This window comes from Annulohypoxylon maeteangense (assembly GCF_022496945.1).
Source record: "Annulohypoxylon maeteangense strain CBS 123835 unplaced genomic scaffold GGS22scaffold_17, whole genome shotgun sequence".
Taxonomy (NCBI): Eukaryota; Fungi; Ascomycota; class Sordariomycetes; order Xylariales; family Hypoxylaceae; genus Annulohypoxylon; species Annulohypoxylon maeteangense.
This window is the reverse complement of record NW_025953264.1, coordinates 523,681-537,760: the sequence shown is the minus strand read 5'-3', so window position 1 is coordinate 537,760 and position 14,080 is coordinate 523,681. Positions and strand designations below refer to the sequence as shown.

General features: G+C 48.1%; 4 protein-coding genes across 4 annotated transcripts; 1 reads left to right on the top strand and 3 right to left on the bottom strand.

The window, feature by feature from the left end:
• Positions 1-73: 73 nt before the first annotated feature.
• On the top strand, positions 74-3,243 carry GGS22DRAFT_171260 (subtilase). The gene is made up of 4 exons (XM_047962568.1): positions 74-950; positions 1,084-1,944; positions 2,001-2,403; positions 2,452-3,243. Exons 1-4 carry the CDS (start codon positions 85-87, stop codon positions 3,073-3,075), a joined length of 2,754 nt encoding a protein of 917 aa, XP_047815812.1. The 5' UTR covers positions 74-84; the 3' UTR covers positions 3,076-3,243.
• Positions 3,244-3,517: 274 nt separating this feature from the next.
• On the bottom strand, positions 3,518-4,669 carry GGS22DRAFT_171259 (uncharacterized protein). Its single transcript, XM_047962567.1, has one exon. It carries the CDS (start codon positions 4,419-4,421, stop codon positions 3,609-3,611), a length of 813 nt encoding a protein of 270 aa, XP_047815811.1. The 5' UTR covers positions 4,422-4,669; the 3' UTR covers positions 3,518-3,608.
• A 353-nt stretch (positions 4,670-5,022) lies between these two features.
• Positions 5,023-6,842, bottom strand: GGS22DRAFT_171257 (uncharacterized protein). Its single transcript, XM_047962566.1, has 3 exons — positions 6,382-6,842; positions 6,286-6,315; positions 5,023-6,164 (listed from the first exon to the last, which is right to left on the bottom strand). Exons 1-3 carry the CDS (start codon positions 6,480-6,482, stop codon positions 5,228-5,230), a joined length of 1,068 nt encoding a protein of 355 aa, XP_047815810.1. The 5' UTR covers positions 6,483-6,842; the 3' UTR covers positions 5,023-5,227.
• Positions 6,843-10,975: 4,133 nt separating this feature from the next.
• Positions 10,976-12,837, bottom strand: GGS22DRAFT_181369 (concanavalin A-like lectin/glucanase domain-containing protein; the record flags this gene model as incomplete). Its single annotated transcript, XM_047963859.1, has 4 exons — positions 10,976-10,999; positions 11,362-11,472; positions 11,503-11,752; positions 11,993-12,837. 4 exons carry the CDS (start codon positions 12,835-12,837, stop codon positions 10,976-10,978), a joined length of 1,230 nt encoding a protein of 409 aa, XP_047815809.1.
• Positions 12,838-14,080: the final 1,243 nt, after the last annotated feature.

Here is a 14,080-nt window from a genome sequence, read left to right as displayed (position 1 = left end):
GTTGCTGCGCACCATTCCATCGCACAATCTCAAGCTGAGGCTGCCGAAGGAAATTTCATCAATCTAATACTCAACAGCGACAACATGAACCTACTGTCAGCTTTCAGGTTTCAAGCCGCTCCGGCTTATGATACGGAAGATTTATACGATCTACTCGTTGCCGTCCTCCCCACTTTTGCCGCCTTAGCGGACAATGTGTTAAAACAGCTGGAGGCCTCCAATAGTGATTTAACGACGCAAACCTTTCATCTTCATTTCAAGGCGAAGATGGTCAATCTGTATGCCGTTCTTTTCACTTGGGACCCTACCGAACATGTGCAAAGGCTTTCCGCAGACGAAGACGAAGTTCGAAACAACCTTTTGGGGGTCTTGAGTGAGCTCGAATCTCGCTTCTTATCTTGGAAGAGTAACGATATTGGATTAGCATGCAAACGAATGGGCCTTGAACGTAAAAAAGAAGACGAGACTTACCTAAAACTCCGCGCTCTTAGGAGGATCTTACCCGAAGATTGTAACCCCGATGAAAAGCTTGTGGGCACTCTAACTACCATCATTCGGATCGACAACAAGCGCGCCGATAAGCGAGAGCGGCTATTGCAAACTCTTGACCGAGCGTTCGGCTTCTTCTTTAGCTTGCAACCATTCGGAACAGAATCCGACTCATCATGCCCGATAAGATTCTCGGATTATCCGTGGAAGCATCTGTGGAAACTGACCAAGACGCTCTTTAACGTAGTAGAGAAGAACTGGTCTTGTCAATGTTCAATTAGCCCATACCATGCTGATCGCAAAGCACGATTAAATTTAACCCATTATCAACGGTTTGAGACAGCCCCGACTCCGGGACAGGTCCTCTCCAATAGTAAAGCCCTTTTTCGAGTATTATTCCCAACCGCTAACTCACGCGACACCGAGTGGCAGGACACGGAAATCTCTGTCAAGAACCGAGAGTAAGTTTGTTAAACTTAGATTGTGGAAGAAAGCAAGAGCTCTGTCTATTCCAACGGAATATTTCTTCAACAATACGGCATCTTATCCCCTCTTAGATTTTCTGCAGTTTTAGGCTACTAACTAGGAACCTAGTTCTGAACGTGCCGAGCATATTGAAGTCGAAAATGGCCTCTGCAGGGTTATCCAGGGTGTAAAGGCAGGGATTCGGCCGAGGATGGTCGTTTTTTCAGAGAGGCTGTGGCAGCTAAATGCTGATGTTGAGATTAATCAGTTATCCTCTCCCCAGGTACGGGATAGTGAGTTTAAGTCCTTGAAGGACCTCCTTCAGCCGAGCCGAGATAGTCGTGAGTCCTTGCTCTCATCTATCGAAGGAAAAGACCGTCTTATCCTTTCGTTCGTGCTAGCGACATCCCTCGTGCATTTCATTAGAGGGCCGTGGTTGCAGGCAAGTCTTAACAGCGAGAATATCTGCTTCTTAGTGTCTCACTCGCGATTATTGCCTGATATTACCAAGCCTTATTTAACGACGAGATGTTCTTCTCTATCACCAAGGAAGTCACCACGGGAGCTCAACCAGCCGCATCGGTTCCCAGACATCCTTTCCTTAGGCGTCATCCTCCTCGAAATAGCACGGGGATCCCCCATTGAATTCAGAGAACCCCAAGACCACTGCGTCGTTGCCCTTGAGTGCATGGACAAATGGACTAGAATCTGCCAAACGGGTCGGTCGAGAACTGTTCCCGACGGGCTCCTCCGGGCGATTTCAGCCTGCATAGACCCAAAAGAATTTAGGGATAACGGCCTTGACAAGGCCGTCGTCAAAGACTTTGAGGTTAGGAAGTACATATTTGAAAGAATTCTATACCCCTTAGAAGATGCACTTTGTACCGCCTACGAGATTCAGTTGAATATGCTGCACAAGGACATCGCCCGGGTAAAGCAATCAAGAGGAGTTGGATCGTTTGACCACCGGGAAGAGAATCGACCGGAAAAGTATGACTTAACCTATACCCAAGTGTTCAGCCCGCTAATACTAAGCACTTTTCTAGGCGTGAGGCGGCCGAGGAATGGCTCGAATACTTGGAAGGTGTGCATGACCTGTTCGACAAGTGCCAGGATCAATGTGGAAACCTACCGAGGGCAACCCAAAAGGCGACGCGTGTCAAAATTGCCCTACTGGATACGGGTCTCCAGCTCCCAGGAGCCCTTCAGGAAAACTATGAAGAAGAGGAGAGGATCAACGTCCAACAGTCCAAGACATTTGTCCCTCCTGCGAAAAGAGGGGCTGTCCATGATTGGAGGATTGATAATGACGGCCATGGCTCTCGCGTGGGCCAGATCATCCTCGAATTTGCCCCGGGAGCTGATTTGCATGTTGCAAAGGTTTTCCAGACCAGGGATGACTTAGCGGACCCCGAAATAGCTTCTCAGGTTCATAATCGTATTGTTGAGGTGAGCATCCCAAAGAAGCCCACGTGAATTGGTCGCTGATTAGTCTAGGCTATCGAGTACGCAACTACCGAATGGAAAGTCGACATGATCGTGATGTGCTTTGGATTCGACGAGCCAATACGCGCAATCCGTAACGCTATAGATAAGGCTGCCAGTGCTAGCAAGCCGCCGCTATTTTTTGCAGCGACGCGTAATGATGGCGCTCACAAGCGAATGGCATGGCCCGCAAAAGACCGGTCAGTCATTGGGATTAGCTCGACCGATGGCTACGGTGACATATCCTCATTCAACCCCGTCGAAAATAATTCAGATCCCATACTGTATGCGTTTGGAGAAGGTGTCCCTGTTAGGGTTGCTGCTCTGGGAAATGCCGACACGAAGTATGTGTCCGGGACCTCGTATGCCACTCCTGTGGCGACAGCGTTAGCGGCAAACCTGTTGGGCTGCGTTCGCATGATGACAACCTCTTCACAAGAAAACCAAATCATCTATAAAAATGTGCCGGAGGACTTGCAACGATTGGACGGTATGTTGGCGGTTTTAAGGCGTCATATGCGAAAAGAGCATAATTGCGGTACAGAGAGTCTACTCCCTTGGGATTTCTTAAACGTTAAGCTGTTAGACAAGAACAAGATTCTAGAAGATGTAGCCAAGATTTTGAGGGAAGGATAGTGTTGTGGCGTTTTATCCGGTTAATCATGTTAAGATACCCCAAGATTTCAAAGCTTCGAGAAAGAGCGGTAGATGAAAGCGAAATGTACCTATATTGGAGGAAAGGACGTTGTAATTAGTGGTTAGGTTCTAAGTAAGTGCTAAACTTAATGAGTTTCCAAGGTTCAGGCCAAAACATGTACCCCGTGTGTGATTAGATAATCAATCACTTCATACTGTATTAGGTCTGAGCTAAAATCGAGGCCAAATGGTGATCTATCCGCTAATTTCTAGTAAATGACCGCCATGGCTCAAGCATATTTAGGGAGCTTAGCCACTAAAGAAAATATTCGCACGGTGCGAAAATGAGCTATCAGCACATCCATGGGTCGAAATTTGAAGCCTAATTTTTTAGGAGAATAACACTACAATTATAGCGGCTTACGCCCTATTAGTTGCATTTAGGTAGTAGGCAGGTACCTAATGTCCGCTATGGATACCTAACGACTTAGATGACATACCAAGATAAATATTTAATTATGTAATTAACTATATCAACGGACATCAATATCAGTCAAGTCTACTTGAGAGCAAGTATCTGGGAACCCCAAATCAACCTCCTCAATATCGAAAGCGTCTTTAACCTTCACCTCCATATCACCGTCTTTCTCTCCTTTCCCAAACACGGCACCCTTCACATAACTCTTGTTCGAGAATTCCTTGCCTTTCTTTTTTGGCTTCATGCTTGTGAGCTGGTATGCGAAGATATAGTCGGTAGACCCGCCGTATGAGATGCCTCTCTTCTTCTTTGACTCCCAGCTAGCCTCAGGTCCCATCTCGACAGGCACACCTACACTTGTTGCATCGACCTTCAACCCAGCCTGTGCCGATCTCTCAACATTGCTCTCGGTGCTTATGCTAGCCCCCCTGGCGATTTTTATCCCGGTGATAATGTAAACAGGCTTCCGCCAATTGTGCACCTGAAGGTATGCTTGTACGCCGGTATCCTCGAGCGCCTGCGCTAGGTAGTCCTCGTCTGGCAAGAAATACCTTGTCTCTAAGGTGGCGAACTTGTGTTCCTCCATTGACGACTTGAGTTGGCTAAAGCTCAGCTGTCCCTCGATGAACTGCAAGCATTTGGCCCAGAGTCCAATACTGCCTGAGCGCACCTGCTCGAGCGTGGTTTGCCAATCGGTCTTTTCTCCCTCGTAGATCTTTGGTGGTGGGATGGGGTCGTCACTACTCTTGAGAATCTTGCTTTGAGGATTCTTGGGATCTTTAATCAAGCGTCCAAGGACTACCATGTCGCTGTCGGCGGGTATGTCCCAGTTCGGAGATGGGATGTAGGTGGGAGTGTGTGAAGACATGGTGAGGTCTCAAGTACCTAGACCGCTAATGTGGGGGTGTCCAAAGATTAAGTCCGATCGGGGTCCACTCCGTGGGAGATCTCAGGTTTATTTGTTGGTGACGAATTTTGGAACAGAGTACTCGGACAAAAGGTAGGTGTCTTCTATCTGTTAAGTCCACATCACGATAGTATGAAAGTGACAGTAAGATTGGGATTGTCTTTGTGGAGGGACCAATCCAGCTCTGAAATAATAACCTCAGCCGCAACTTGGGCGTCGAATTAAATCTCACATGAATTAGACCAAGTCGCATCATATCCCTTGGACTACTATTCTAGGAACTTAACGACCAGCTTAGTAAGCAAAACGCGCGAATTACGCAGCGTATGGGATAGCGGCATAGAATACAATACTTTTCTATACAATTTAATTAGGTAAGGAGTGCTTATGTAAAGATGCTTAGGTAAAGCAATTTTACTTACTAAGCTGTGAGATGGTTACATAATCTTAAAAATCATTACCTAAGAAATCAGAGTGGAATTCTCCAGCCCCTCATTCCAATTGCTTTCTAAGAGTCTTAAGTATTTCATCTTAAGCCTTCTTAACTACGAATTCACTCTACTTGAATATAAGGATGGTATCTTTATAGTATCAATACCTAGTGTTGTGCTGATACACTATCCCAAAACTAGGTAACAAACTCCTATGTAAATGCGTCGCTAATGCGAAAAAAAAACACCGTACAGAGCCGCCGAAACAGAGGTCGGGGTATCCAGTCTCAAACACCCAAAAACCCACGATGAATGCAGTTTAAAACTTTAGTAAAATCACACGGCCCTTCCGTACCTTCCTAGGTATTGTAACTCCAAAGCATCAGCTTCCTGCTCATTTTGCGCCCCGGATGTGTCCGACCCTGTCGCTCGCGACGATGGCGATCCCCGAGCAGACCCCACCACAGTCACGCCGGAGTTATTATGCACGGGGCTGCCACCGCTAGTCTTAGGCATGTCTAGGGCGACATTGTTATTATTGAAGATGGAAAAGCCGGCGGACCCTATCCCAAGCGACCCATTACCACCAGTAATGCCGCCCTTGGCGATATGTTTGAATTCGTTTAAAACTACGAATTCAACTTGAAGCTTAAAGGCGTAAACGAACGAATGCAAGACGGCCTTCAGCGTGTAGTATCCGAGGTAGTCAAGCACGGTGACGAGCACGTCGGCTAGCACGACAAGCACCTGCACGATGATGAGAAAAGCTAACGTCGTCTTAGCTTTGCTGTTGAGTGACAGCTTCAGCAGCTGCATCGTACCCCACACATAGATAACTGAGATAATGGTCTCTTGGACGGAGAACCACATTATCTGTACACGCTCCATGATCTCCATGTGTGGAACGTATTTGCTATGTGTGTCTGGACCCGATACCAAGAATTGAAACACGATGGTCGGAACACCGATTAAGATTTCGTCGATGATGATCATGGCGAGTACATAACGCAGGAGTTTGGTGTGTCCAGGGATCACTAGGTGAAGCCTTGACCACAGGACGAGGCTAAAGCCGCATACTTCAGCGACCCAGCCAATCTCCGAGAGCACCGTACTCAGGACCCAGTTCACCTCAGGCACGCAGAATTTGAGGACGAAGCCAATCGCATGGATCGTTACCCCCCAAGTTGTCCCCAGAACCGAGTAGAAATAAGCCCCACGCCATCTCTCGAAGGTATAGAAGACCCAAAATGTGAGTTCGACGGTCGTCCAGATCCTGCAACATTACGGGTCAGCATAGTCTCTTTCGGGTGGAGATTTGGCGACTATAATCAGAACGCCCATCAAGTCGAACAAGTCAGAGCGTCTGGGAAAAAAAGAAAGGGAAAGAAGCTTACGGCAAAGCAGTGAAGACCGCTATGATGGACCTGCACTCGTTGATTAGTCACTATTTCACGATGAAGTAATGGGTCTCGGCTCCAGAGTCATCCTACCAGACAGTTAAGTTCCAAGGAAGCGGTCCGCTGCGCGAAAACGACCAATCGAACTCATCAAGAGGTACCCACGGCACCGTAATATTGCGTACGTTAGACATCTGGTTCTAGATCCGGACGTATACGGCGATGGGCAGCAGTAGAGACTTGCGATTGCTGCTCACAAACGAGTACCGGTAGTTTGGAAACGAGAAAAGCAGTGACCTTCGACCCTTATTGACTGAACCAAACGTTGATGACAATACGAACTAGCGAGTAGAAGTCATCTTGTTAAATAAATCAACCCCGTAATAACCTCACTTCCAGGTACTGTAGGGTTGATCATCTTCGCGAGCAGCTGATCGGCACATGCTTCCATCTATGGTCAGCTAAGCCCCTATCTGAGCTTAGTTCGTACGATGAATGCACATAGTCGTGAAGCGATGCCGTCCTACCCAAAAATTCGAAGACATAAATTCTCCGAACGGCATGCCCGTCCTTTCTCCAGCTATTATATTTAGATGGGAGGGACATGGGGAAGCGATCCAACCGATTGGATAACCTATCCATTCGGTGGGGTATAACGACGGTCCGCTATAATCCATCGCCCACCAAGGGATCGGGTCCTGGCGCACCAAAATTGATCTGGAGTTATCACTACAATCACATACGCAGGCTCACCCGATCTCGGTCCTACTGCAAAATCGGGTGGCACTGCCTACGTGGAATGTCAGACCTGCATAGCTATTGAACGATAATTATGCTCGGCGTCCAACAAAATCCGGCAACATCCTGCGGACCGATGTTCCAATTCGAGTGATAGTCGTATCACGTAAGCTTCCATAACCACTAAAACATCCTGGAACTTGCCGCACTTAACCCAGCGTACGCGTGTCTCGGTAACACGCTTATGTGATGGCTGGTCCAAATGGGCTAATTAACAAAAGAACTCTACTATTTTAACCCTTTATTGAAGAATTGCGGCAATCCTACTAACTATTTAGAGTTATGACAGCGTCGAAGTCTCTATAAAGAGGCTCACTTCCAGCTCAGTTGGAAACTAGCCAATTACAATCAATTGAGCTTGAATATAGTCAGCCTCCATCCAAGTTTAAGTCTAAGAATGACTAAATAGTAGCCTATATCGATTTTTATCTATCTATAAGATACCCAATTATGTGAGAGCGCGGCAAACAACATTGGCATACTGATTATTCCACACAAAATGTGGGGGGCCAAGAGACTGAAGAATAAAGCTCCATCCTTCCCGTTGCTTGATCATCTGTTGTTTTTATAGATTCAGATTATTAAGACCCAAACCTAACTAAACTATGCGGCTGAAAGGATTTCTATAAACTTGGCAAAGGAACTAACGGTTAACCAGTACATATCGAGAAGCCTCCGAGATTCCTTACTAATCCCCAGTCGATATATTTTTATCCTCCTTTATGGAGCCCATTGGCAAAGTGGGGGAAACTCCCAAAACGAGTACGTATTAACGACTAAGTTTAGAGATCTAAACAATTGACTTCTTCGAATAACCTCAACCTAAACCGCCTGGGTACCTAGTAGCTAATCCGGAGGAAAGGAACTAACGATGAGTATAATTACCTAGTGACGAAGTATCGATAAGCCCGAATGCAACTGCTTGGCTCACTACTCTTACTAAGTGAGCAAATTTCGCTTCTTCGGTGCTATTACGCCCGAAGTAATACATTTCGGTTCTTCTTCACTTGAACCAGGGTGGCATTTATATCTCACTCGGAAGTCGGCAAGTCGAAGCCAGGAGCACGCGATCAGTAACCACATAAGACATAACCCAAGGTAAACAAACCTCCAGCCCTCAAAAATCTCAAGAAAATCTATTCAGAACAATTTTATTTTAACCCCCAACCTAAATAGAATATGTACATAAATATAAATAAAGACCATAATTGTATCCAGTACAACATTTTAACCCCAAAGCCCCGCCAACAAAAGAGATGATGTCCTGCCATACCTATCCATGCAAGATGAGTTCTTCCAAAACCTTACTTACCTACCTTTTCCACACTTATTCATCTCATCCACGCATCAATGTCCGTGTTCACCATGAGCATGTCCTCGCCTAAGCCACCTACGAATACCACCGACGGGTTTACTAGTCGGATACGCATCCGTAGCCTCAGACCCCGCGCTAGCCGGAGCCGTTCCCGTAGGATAATTACTAGGGAACGGCGGCTGGACGGTGCTTGTAACAGTCACGTAGACGGTCGGCTGGTCGCACGCGCACGTGCTGAACTGTTTGCCTGGTCTAGTCTGAGTGACGGTGTGGGTGTCAGTGAGAGACGAGGTCAGCGTCGTGGTGTCGTCGGAGTCGGGGGACACGGGGTATGTAGACACTCCAGGGACTTCTTTAGGAGCAGCCGGGGATGGCGGTGCTGCGGGGTAGCTGGTTGGAAAGACCGTTAGTTTGGATTACTCGAAGAGAGCATTGATGAATATCAACGCCGAGCAGACGGCTAAGAAAAGGTAAGAAAAAGGAACTAACCTTGGAGCAGGGCTGGCGGCGACGGGGACTGAGCTGGAGCCCACGCCCACGATGCTGGATGCTTGGCTCATCTGGTAGCTCGGGACCTCGACGGTCGCTGAAGATCCGGTGTAGTAGCTAGTAGGGACTGCACCCGAAGAGACGGACGCCGGGGGCTGTCGCGTAATCGTGTCATACTCGATGAAGCTTGTGAAGTAAGTACCAAGTGAGATGGTTGTTCCCGGCTTGGTTACATGTGCGCTAGACTCGACAGCGGCAGTTCCTGCAGAGGTAGTCGTGCCAGCCCCTTGGGTCGGGTAGTACGAAGTCGGCTTTGGCGTGTCGACGAAGCTGATAGTCGAAGTAACCACGATGACAGAGCCGCTCAGTGTGTTACTGAATGTGATAGCAGCAGTGGTGTACTGCGATTCTGGAGCCGCGGGAACGCTCAAGCCTGGGATTTCCTTGGAGCTCTCTTCTACGGGACAGACCGTGGTAGACACAGCGACGGTCTCAGTTGTTACTGTGCCCTCTGCGGGGCAGTTAGTGACACCTGGGGCACAAGAAGTGACCGTGTAGATATTAGTTGAGTAGACAGTTGACGTTGTGTATGACGGCGCAGACGCTGCGTAAGACGGGGCAGATGCTACATAAGATTGTGCGGGTGTTGAATGAGATGACGCAGCTTGAGAAGAGCTCAGTTCAATATGAGATGAGCTCGATTCAACTTGATAACTGGATCCGGAAGACACTCCGTAGGATGATACAGCTTGACTAGCACTAGGTTTTCCCACAGAAACAGACGCAGTCTGACTAGTGGTACCCTCTGCCTTTGCTGTCTCAGTCTCCTCGACAGGGCAAATTGTTGTGTAAAGGGGAACCGTCTCAGTCGTAACCGAGCCAATCTTAGAAGAGCAATCAGCCTCACCAGGTTTGCATGAGCTGACAGTGTAAATGCTGCTCGTGTAAACGGTAGATGTCGTTAAAACGCGGCTAGAAGCTGTGACAGTGCCGTCCGTAGCATATGAAGAAATTTGCTGGACCGAGGCAGAAGACTCGGTAGCCACCGGGAGAGCCGAAGAGCTAGAAGCCGGACCGGAGGCCGAGTAAGTCAGTGGCGATAGTGTAGGAACGCTTCCAGGGGTAGATGCTGTGGCATTTTGGACTACGACGCTAGAGCTGAGTATCGAGGAGCTGGCTCCTGTGGATTTTACTGGGCTACTCATTACATAGCCACCGCTAGAACTTAGCACTGAAGAACTTGTCTCAACTGAGCTTACCGAACTGGCCACGGGAAGGACACTGCTAGAACTGAGCACTGAGGAACTTGCGCTCGCAGAATTTACTAAACCACTGGAGTGGGATAGAATACTAGAGCTAGGCGAAGCAGAGGACTCAACAGACGTCGGATGGAACGAACTCATTGAATAGGTGAAACCGCCCGTTGAAGGGGTCTCCTTTACAGTCTCGGATCCACCATAAGTAGTACCGTCAAGAATGGTCTGAGTTACCGGGCAGATGGTAGTGTACAAAGACTTAGTTTCAGTGGTCACCTTGCCGACAGGGCAGTTCGTAACGGAGGGGGCGCATGATGTGATGGTAACAACATTCGTTGAGTACACGGTAGACATGACCGACGTGGTAATCTCGCTACTAACGCTGTACGTGCTTGGCATCGTCAATGAAGAGGATGCCGGGGTCGAGGCCGAGGCCGAGGCCGAGGCAGAGGCAGAGATTGAGGCAGATATCGAGCTAGAGATCGAAGCAGAGGCAGAAGCAGAAGCAGAGGCCGAATAAGACTGGGATGAAGCCCCTGTCTTAATTGTTGATCCAGCTTCCGATGATTCGCTCGAAGACTTAGCAGAGGAGCTTGTCTGGATCGAAACGCTGGCCGAACTGAGTGCGCCTGACGGTGCTGACTTAGATTCCGCCTCGGTAGCGGAGCTTACCGTCGTGGACAAAGAGACCAACTCAGTAGTTATTTTACCGACAGGGCAATTTGTCACGGTCGGGGCACAAGACGTGACGGTGTATATATTTGTTGAGTACACCGTGGATGTAATATCTCCTGGTACATTCGTCGCGCTGCCGGGGGACATTGAATAATCATTCGCAGATTCGGTTGCCGAGCTAGAAGCACCAGAATATGTTGCTGAAAGAGACGAAGTCTGATAGCCAGAGCTCGACCCCAGTGAGTTCGAAGAGCCACTTGAACTAACCGCAGCAGTTCCGGCACTGCTAACAGGGATAGAAACGGATGCTGTTAATGAAGCCGTGGGATAGGTATCCTCCGCTTTGCTAGAGCTAGACACAACAGCTGCGCTACTAGATGTTCCCAAGATGTAAGAGCTCAAACTACTCAGAATTCCACGGCTACTGCTTGTTGGTGAACTCATTGGATATTCATCACTACTCGACGAGCTAATCGGATGCGCACTGCTAGCTGGTGGGCTAACGGGATATCCACTAGAAGAGGATTCGGAATCCTTTACCGACCCGGATGCGGTGGACGAGGTATCACTGGCAATCGATGAAGCCGATTCAACAAAGGTACTGAGATGGCTCTCAGATGATACGCTAGCAGCTGGATATGTAGCAGGAGACTCTACAACTGAAGATTCAGATGAACGAACCGCAGCCGACGACGCCTCAGCATTAGACGTAGGGTATCCGGAAGAAGCAGACAAATGGCTGCTGGATGGAGACTCCGCCTCGCTTGTGGGATACCCTTCCGAAGACGACGAAGGTTTCGCAGAAGGCGAGCTAGCTTGGTATGTAGGATATTCGTCAGCGGAAGAAGAGGTAGTCGCATGGCTGCTAGCGGGCAGACTAGCTGGAGACGCTTCAGAAGATTGGGCAAGAGAATACGAAGAATACGAATGGCTAGAGGTCAATTCGCTAGCCGGGTACGTGGGATATCCTTCAGAAGTGGGATAGCCGGTAGAGGGCGAAGAAGACGGAATGATCGCGGTAGATGGTTCAGCTTCGGTGGCAGCCGATGCTGGTGCGCTCATAGAGTAGTCCCTCCTGCGGAGCTCAGCATTTGGCAAGTCACAGCCGTCAGTAACCTTCCCAATAGAACTGATCTTCCCAGTCTATAAATCGTTAGCAACACCCCCATACCACTTAAATTTTAGGTAGGTTATACATACGTTGTCTTGATATTTGTATTGGCAGGCAGGGTACTTGTTCGTGATATTGACACTCTTTACAAGCAGAGTGTAAGGAGTGCGCCTCATGTTGATCTCACCGCCAGCCCATTGGATAGTCCGACCGTCATTGCCTGGCTCACCAGCTCCCCAGACACCAAGATTAAGCTTCATTGGAGACTGGGGAAAGGTGAAACCGGCGGGAGTGTCCTTGGCGTGAACCTGGCGAATAATCTTGTCGTCGACAAACCAGTGGATATGGGTTTCATCCCATTCCACGGAATACTTATGAAATTGCTCTGATGGTTTATATGACTCCTTCTGCTGAGTTGCCGCGCCATCCCACATCTTACCCTGTGCAAAGACATTGGTCTCAAGAGCCCACATACCATCTTTGGGTGGGAAAGGGGTCTGACCAAACTGGTTGCCGGAAAAGTCGTAATCAATTTCGTCTTGCGTATCCGACCAGAGAGTCGCGCTGCTAATCACACCTTTACCCGAAGCAACCTTCATCTCGATATCGTAGCGACCACCAAGCATGTAGAAGTCAGTCCACATATTCGGTGCATCACCTTTCCTCGCGTAGGAAAATTCGGCTCCATTAGATGTGAATTTGACGGCTTCCGAGCTTCCAATGGTCCATTCCGACGGCGGGCCTCTTTGCTTCGTGAAATCGATGTGGTAATCGTCTTTCGACCAAGCCTTATTCGGCTGGCAAGTCGCGTGAAGCGGATTACATTCGGGTTCGAGTTGACCACTGACAAATTGAGCTGTGAGGCCCAACGCAGTGAGTAAACTAATAATTCCTCCTTTTGGCATTCTGATGACCTAGAAATGGTCTATGATAATCTAAATTAAAATTTTCGTTAATAGGGAATACCCTTAGCGAACATTCGTCACGGGTGCACCAGCGCTGATCATATTAGCAACTTCAAGAATAAAGCTTCATTGTTGTGATTTCTCTCCAGCGTCTAAGCAACAATATCAAAGCAGGCGCTAAAAGGCTCCTTGACATACATCCCATTCCGGTAATAATTCGATCAAGCTTGGCTTTGATAGAAGACTACCATTGCCAATTGACTAGGAGCCTTTTGCCTCAGTAGGAGGGATCTGGACCAAGATAATAGCCACACAATAGTAGACCTGACGTGGCATATTATAAAAATAAGTTGGTCCTTTCAAGCCCCTGTATGGTCTTTCAAATCCAACAAGAGACGAAGGATATGATAATTTCGCTTCGCAGAATCATTGTTAGATGACTCGACAATCGCAAGGCCATGGCATTTCCATGGCTAATGGCCTTTCTGGACATCATCAGTAGCTTGACGAGCAGGTAGATATTGATGTGAAGTGAAAATTCACAAAGGAGTCCCTTGGTCCCTTGGAAATACCAAGCAAGGTAAACGCGACGTAGCCGTATGAAATCTCAAGAAATGGGAGCATCCCTACGTAGCACCCATCATCTCATCATAGAAGCGACCATAGCCAGGTAGCCACCGACTGATCAAATACTCGTATAAAACAATAATCCTTGTAGTCCATACATCAGGTTAGTTCAAGAGTATAGCTCAGTTGAAAGGATGAAAGAATATCAAGTCAAGACCCAAATGTAAAGAGCGTCGAGTGTAGCACGTGCCATGTCTTTGGTAATCGTTACATAATGCATGTCGATGTGCGGGTAGGTGCGGTACGCGATTAAATGAAGACAAACGAGATAATTGTCCGATGCAAGGCAGGCAGGCAAGGCAACCGGTCGCCAAGGCTTTTAACAGGCCGCCTAGCGTCCCGCTTCAGGTCGGCAGGAAAATGTGGGACGCGGCATTCGCCTTTAATTCGTACGGTACAGCACGTACATGGTACATGTACCTTCCGCGTCCCCTAGGCCCTCCCAGGCCTCACCTGCCTAGAATAATTCAATCAATCAATCAATCCAGTCGTCTTTTTTTTCTTCCTTCCTTCGCCTCGTCACACCCATCTTCTTCAAGTATTGCGTCGCACTCTTTTTTTAACCATTCATTTTTATGCATTGCGTTATAGAGCCTCATCCGTCGCTCTTTTCGCA